The sequence below is a fragment of the Engraulis encrasicolus genome, chromosome 15, assembly GCF_034702125.1.
Source record: "Engraulis encrasicolus isolate BLACKSEA-1 chromosome 15, IST_EnEncr_1.0, whole genome shotgun sequence".
NCBI classification, from domain to species: domain Eukaryota; kingdom Metazoa; phylum Chordata; class Actinopteri; order Clupeiformes; family Engraulidae; genus Engraulis; species Engraulis encrasicolus.
The window spans coordinates 3,037,501-3,045,000 of record NC_085871.1 but is presented as its reverse complement, the minus strand read 5'-3'; the positions used below and the strand labels follow the sequence as shown (position 1 = coordinate 3,045,000).

The 7,500-nt window shown below is 40.9% G+C and overlaps 1 protein-coding gene across 1 annotated transcript in view; it reads left to right on the top strand.

The window, feature by feature from the left end:
• The window catches only part of LOC134463633 (rho GTPase-activating protein 8-like), a 24,563-nt gene that overhangs the window by 924 nt on the left and 16,139 nt on the right, over positions 1 to 7,500 (top strand). Inside the window, exons 2-3 of the mRNA XM_063216820.1 lie at positions 501 to 569; positions 4,181 to 4,312. Coding sequence (XP_063072890.1) covers positions 521 to 569; positions 4,181 to 4,312 — 181 coding nt within the window. The 5' untranslated portion in view covers positions 501 to 520. The remainder of the gene's footprint in view (positions 1 to 500; positions 570 to 4,180; positions 4,313 to 7,500) is intronic.

Sequence of the window (7,500 nt, the reverse complement as noted above, 5' to 3'; positions counted from 1 at the left end):
ACATTACTGTCATGTAACATGCAATGCATAGTCTTCATTGAATAGCTTTAACATGACTCAGGGGGTCATCACTTTGCTATACTACAATACAATACAATACAATACAATACAATGCAATGCAATGCAATGCAATGCAACATGTAATTATATAGCCCATGCCTAAAGAAGTGTACTAGATATGTTTCTGACCACAGTATAATGAAGATGTTTGATGGAATAGCTACAGGTGGTGTTCTGCTATAGCTTAGTTTCATCAGAAGGTTTGTGACTGTGCTACAGTGTTGTGCTGCGTGTAATTTTCCATCTACAGTAAATCATTGTACAAAGATGCTGTAGGCTATTAAAAGGGCTTAATATTCAGGTATGGCACTTGCAGGTAGGTTTGTAACAGTGTGAAGCTTTCACCATTTATCAGTGTTATGATATCTTTGAAAGAGTTGGTCATTTATTTATAATATTCATAAAATAATAAATGTTTCATTTTTGCCATGTGTCCACAGTCTTCGGCTCTCTTTTGAAGATGTCCATGATGATTTCTGATAATGAGTTGGACGAACTGGCAGAAATCGGTAAGCCTTTAATGACAGTAATTTAGCTTGGTCCAGCAGCTTTTGTGATGATGTATTTTAAAACTCACAAGTCCACATCATACACCTGGGCAGTTATGGGTAGTGGTTAAGCACTTACTCTAGTCCAGTGGTTCCCGAACTTTTTCTGCTGGCAGTGCACCCACTTTTGGACTCGAGCTTATTTCCACGACCCATCACCATTACATTTCCCACTGCTCCAAAGATTGTTTTTAAATCTCTTAATATGGCTGAATTTTAATGTGAAATTCACAGCAAAGGTAGCTAAATTTATTAACGTACAATATCAATACTGTTACTGATAATTTTATGTAATGTTTGTATTATATAAAAGTATATTGAAGGTTTTATGCACACAGTCCTTTGTCTCCGCCACCCCTCTTGGGGTCCTGACCCCCCATTTGGGAACGACTTCTCTATTCTGTAGCAAGGGACAAATGGAACACTCAGAGGTGAAAGGGAAAGGATCAGAAAATCACATGCTATTATGAAAAGTGTATAGGGGAGTGAACAAATAGTGTTTTCTTGCATTGTCTTCCATGGTTGTAGTGCCACTGAGCAGGTAGCGAGGCTAACCTGAGGATAACCCCACATTGCCGCAGGGAAATTGTCCCTGTACCTGCCCTTTTTGGCCATTCTGGCCAACACTGCCAGCGAAATGTGTCATTATTTAATAAGCCTGTCGCTTTAAAAAAATGTATGAAAAGGTGAGTGTGAATATTTGCAGGGAGGGCTGTTCCACTTGTCACTTTATGTCAACCTTGGAAAAATGTGCCAGCTAAATAGAATGGCATGTGCATTATTGATAAGGTGTTCTGGGCATTGGGGCAGCCGTGGCCTAATGGTTAGGGAATTGGTCTCTAAAATGGAAAGGTTTGCCAGCTCAAATGCCCTATTGTGCTCTGGCTGAAATGTCCTTGAGTTAAGTATCATACCGCGCATTTCTGCAGAGACTGTAACCTTGTATCTAAATTACTGTAAGTCACTTTGGATAAAAGCATCGACTAAGTGTATTGTAATGAAATTTTGCAGCCTTTACGAACCATGTGGAATAACACCCACTAAAAGGAGGACACACTGAGGAGTGAGGAAATAACAATAGAATAAAACATAATAATAACATAATAATAAACAATAGAACATCATTTACAAAGTTTTTTCTCACAAATAATGACATGTTAGAAAGCGACTTGTTTTAGTCAGAATCACTGTTTTATGCTGTAGATGCAAAATCTGAATGTTTTCCTGAAACTGATTACTGTAAAGTTTCTCTAAGCATAATGCCATGGTTCTCTATGTATGTCCAGATGTGGTACCCGCCATCATGTTTACATTTCTGAGTGATTGTTTCCTCCACTGTACCTGTTTACCATGACTAAGGCTTTCCCGAACAGTGTGACCAATACTTACTCATTCAATCACTCTCGATGAAACTGACTGACCTCATCTCACACGAGCAGTTGTTGTCAAGAGGGCTTGGGTCACTTTGTGTGAAATCAGACACGTTGGGGCCCCACTGGCAGGGATTTTAATTTACCTTGGTGTGCCTTAATGTGGCAATGTAGGACCCCAGAACTGCATTTGCATGTATCTGACCCTAAGGGAGAAACTGACTGAAGAAGTCTTCATTTCTGTAAGTCTTAATAATCGTGCCATTCAGTCAAATTAAAATCTTCTCTACAAACTCCAATTCCTCCAAACTGCCATGGGTAGGACCTATGATCATCATGATTACATTTTTCAGTGATAAAACCTCCACAGTGACTCAGGACTTTCTAAACAGGGTTAACTCGCTCCCTTGCCCCTGGCAAAAAATAGAAAAACACACCAGACGTCCCTGGCCTCACCTCACAAGAACGGCCAGTCAGCTGACTAGCGCTTGGCGGGGGCAGGAATCAGGCTACCAGGAAATGACTCAGCCTAAAGCAGTGGCAAACATATTAAAACCTCCTAAGTTTCCCTCCTCATCATCTCTGACTTTCCCTCCAATCTCTGACTTAAAACCACGCTGCAAGCTAAAGATTACATGTCCAGTGCCACGCCAAGCCACACAGCGCAAGTAAGATCTATTTTAAAAACTCAGACCCAATGCAACCCGCCAGGAAGGACGGGTCATTTTGCAGATAAGGGTCTCGCCTCTGTGTTGTAGCGCTGCTGTAATGGCTGACTAAGCACTGATAGCAGGACGGCGTTAATTAAATATAGAGGAAGCCTCTGACATTCCCTCAGCTTAAAGTCAAAGTGTGTGTCTGCTTAGCTGGCATTGAGTCCAGGGCAGGCTGTGGAGACAATGACTTCTTAAAAAGTGTCCAACCAATAGTATGTCACAGCATGGGAATAAGAAAAGAATGCAAGCCATTGGAGTGTGTTTTTGTGAACGTGGGCTTCTTCTTTAAAGCATTATGCCAGAGCAGAGATTTTCCTGCATTTAACTGTGATGTGCTGAACCAATATCCACATCGCATCAGTGGTGGTTAAGATCTTTCACACTTTGGAGCACTCCGAGTATGGATTTTTATTCATGTTCATCCTTGACTCAATATTACCAAGACAAGTAGCATTTTATTTAGTTAGTTAGGGCCCACAACCATGTAGTAAAGATGCTTAGTATGCTTTTGCGAAAAATCAGGCACGCATACTTTCAGCCTAATGCTTTTTTTTTCTTGTGTGTGTGGGGGGAGCTTTTTACATGACCAAGGAGTAAGAAAGATTATTGAGCCTCAAATGCCAGCAACTATGGAAGTATTTAGAGAATTGCTTCTTGCATGACTTACTTTACAAATACAAGTACTATTACACCATCATGCCCATTTTGACAGAGAAAAATTTTGTTGTTTTTTTGTCAAGCTTCTTCACTGGAATTGCAGGCAGGCCTTTGCTAATCTAGCCATTGTCCAAACAAAAATAAACTAGTCTTGTCCACTGGGTATTTCCTCTGGCGGAGAACCGGCTGTATTTATAGTCTGCCTGCGCGCTCCGTAAGGAGCAACACTCCCCCCTGCGATAAGTCGCTCCACATTTCTCTGTAGAAGCGTTTTTTCCTCCACACAATTCCAGGAATAAACATTTTCTGTTGATTTTGAATGAAATCTTACTGTATAAATAATTTAGCCCTCTTTTTTGGTTTTGTAAGACTTGGTCTGTGATGTTTTGTGGTAGTTATGTTAAATTTGGCACTATTCAGGAGTTTTGAAATGCTGTGAAGCCCAACCATAGTCCCAGATGGATTGCTGACCTTTTTATTATTTGGTCATGCATTTTTTCCATGCAGTAATCCATGGAATAGCCAATCTAAATGAATGAGCTAATTTTTCCAAGTTAGCCGCCCTTAGATGCCGATGCCCATCATCTTCATCTGAATCATTACTTATATCAAAATTCACCTTTTTCCACTTTTTATAATACTTTTCCTGTATTATTGCAGTTATCATTCTTTCTTCTCGTTATCTTTGTTTATATTACTATCATTATTAATAACATGATTGTTGTCTACTCTTCATCTTCTTCTCCTTTCTTGTTTGTATTATCTATTACTATCATAGCCATCATTATCATCTTCATCATGTGTTATTATTATTATTCATTTTCCTCAGAGTTGCAGAAGGACGAAGAGGAGGAAGAGCAAAGGGAGGCGTCGTCTCCGCCCTCCACACTCAGCGATGCTGTGACGGACACCTCCCACCCATACTATGATGTAGCACGCCATGGCATTCTTCAAGTCACAGGTACATATGTTTACATAGAAGCAGGGCAGTTGACGGTTTTGGCTGGGCCCGGGACAAAATCTTCTGAAATGTGTAGAGACACAAGCAATACATGGCAGCACTTTGTCAACTGTCTCAATCCAGTTTACCCACTTCCTTTGTTTAGAGATTTAACTTTGTGAAACCTTCCCTTTTTTTCTCTCAATGCGGCAAAACTAGTCAGTAGTATCATGGTCTTTGCCTAAGGTGCCACAGACTATTTGATTTCTGCCAGTGATAAGACGTAGGAAATGAAACCAGGACAACTGGATGGACCTGTCCTGTGATTGATGGACTTGTTAATGATTGAGCTTGTCACACATGCTTTCACTTCCAGAATGAGACACAGAGATGTATCTGTCCAACTAGACTGAATAAACAATAGCTTGTGCAGTGGGAACGGTGTTCAAATCTGGCTGTTGAACTTTTTGACAGTGCAAGGTCGCCTGAGGCCAATGTAATCTTTAACATATGAAAAGGAGATTATCTGCTTCACAGGTTAAAAAATGACTTTAACATACATTTACAAAGATGGTAGTTAGTCAATATTGTGTGCCTCTTGAAAAGGGTAAGACCAAACCCAAACAAAAACAAAGAACTGAATGTCAACAGATCAAACTTGTTACTGATGCAGATGACTGTTATCCCAGCTGTGCCTGTAATATTTTACCAAATCTCCCTGGTCGCACTTTCAGAGACTTTCAGGAGTTCAACCTACCCAGAACTATCCCAGGATTAAATTGGTAAACAGGGGTTGACAACCTGGTTACCTTGACTGGGGGTAACCAGTACTATGATGCTGATTTAGATGTTGGGTTGTCTACCCTGAGTTGCCTAAACCGGAGTATCTGCCCTCGTAGCAGGGTAACCAAGGCCAATCAGACAGTGGTTATGATCAATCATTTCTGCAACGCATTAAACTGGAATGCTGCGAAATGAAGTGAAACGCTGGTGTGCAATGAGAACTAGGTTTGTTTTAAATTTCACTCAGGCATAAATGTGCACCCTTCATCCCAACTGTTTAGTAGCCTAACTGAACTTGTTTCATTATATGCGTAAAAAGGCGTAAACTATGAACGAAGATTATTTTAAATACTGAGATCATGTGCAGCCACTTCTTCACGTCTCTCTCCTAAATCCTGGAGGTGTGCTCGTGCATACAGCACAGTTTAATTATCTTGTTATCCGCTGAATCGGTGTGCGCTGGTGAATATTAACCTTATATTAATCTTAATTAGGCCTGTTATTAATAATTATTATATGGTTGTGACGTCATCTGTCGAATGCTCCATTCATTTCAACGGGGCTCCCCAACGTTCGGACGTCTCCGCTCCGCGTCGGGGTCTAAAGATTCTCTCTGTCGTGCTGCTATTCCACGGTAGCGACCTTCTCGCCGAACGTTAACCCTTACCTAACATTACCAGACGACCAGTCTCCACCAACAAAACAACTTTATTTTGGGAGCGTCTGTACAAAGTATAAAGTGATAGAGCATTACTAACCAACTCTGCAATCACAAATGATTGTAAATTAATAATTGAGCATTAATTTCACTGACTGTTCCTCAGAAATGTGTGGAAATGTGTTCTGCGCCTTCACGGGGCAGAATGATCCTCATTTCCTGGACCAATCAGTTTTGAGATTTCAGCCAGAGAGTAGTTCAGCCTGAACTTAGAACCAAGAACATAAGCTGCTAATGCCAGGTTTGAGATGTAGAGTAAATTCCCATGGCAGCATACAGTGCGGGCCAAAAGTATTGGCACCCCTTCAATTCTGTCAGATAATACTCAATACAAATGCCTTGTTATTAATATCTTCATTTGTTTGTCTTGCAATGACAAAACACAAAAGATAATGAAAAAAGTCAAATGAATGACCATTTTACTCAAAATTCCAAAAATGGGCCGGACAGAAGTATTGACACCCTCAGCCTAATACTTGGTAGCACAACCTTTAGACAAAATAACTGCAAACAACCACTTCTGATTGAATGAGTTTCCTACAATGCTCTGCTGGAATTTTAAACCATCCTTGAGGTGATTTGAGATCTCTCCATAGGTTTTCTATGGGATTCAGGGGTGGACTCCTACATTATGCTGCAAAATGTGTTGATAGTCTACAGACTTCATAATTCCATGCACACTGTCAAGCAGTCCAGTGCCAGAGGCAGCAAAGCAACCTCAAAACATTTCCCTGATGAGTTTCCCTGATGTTTTGAGGTTGCTTTTCATTCTCTTTTGTGTTTTTTCATTGCAAGACAAACAAATGAAGATATTAGTAACAAAGCATTTGTGATTGCAATCATTTTCTGGAAGAAATTGAGCATTATCTGACAGAATTGAAGGGGTGCCAATACTTTTGGCCAGCACTGTACATCGCTTCAAACATATTCACCCTTCGTAGTATGGGTTAATCTGAAAATTACTCTTCACATGATCTGTTACTCTCAAAGTAACCCGTAACCCTGCTTCTTAGTACAGGCCCCTGCTTTGAGATTTGCAAAACAAGATGTGGTAGAGCAGCAGGAATGCACCATCGTCTTCACTACTTCTTGAACAGGAGCCAACCACAACCATTCCTCTGCTACAAAAGAGATGGGACTTTTCAGTTGACTTTGGCCTGTGTTGTATTTTTGAACATGATGCTCTATGTCAGTGATGTTATTTGTATCATACGCATGCATGAGCTTGCCTTACGTGTGCCTACGTACTGTATACGCCTTGGATATATTTGGTTTCCAAATGTCCCCTTTCAGACATGGCTGATGTGCAGTTGAGCAGGTGTTTGAGAATTGTTTGTGTGTGCTTGTGATTTTGTGTGCGCTTGTGAGTGTGTGTTTGAGCGAGCATGCTTGAGTGTGCATGTGTGCGTGCGTGTGCGTGCCTGCGTGCGTGCGTGCGTGTGTGTGTAGAATGTATAATAATGGGCCGTGCATATCTCTCGCTCTCTCTCCCTCACCACACACACACACACACACACACACACACACACACACACACACACACACACACACACGTCAATGAATCACTTGAGAAAGTGTGTTGTCGTGTTATCTCCTCTGCAGGTGATGATAACTACGGTGTAAGCTGATTGCATGCACACACACTGGTCAATTAATCATTGAAGACGGTGTTTGAGATTGTGTTGTGGTATTGCCTCTACTGCAGGTG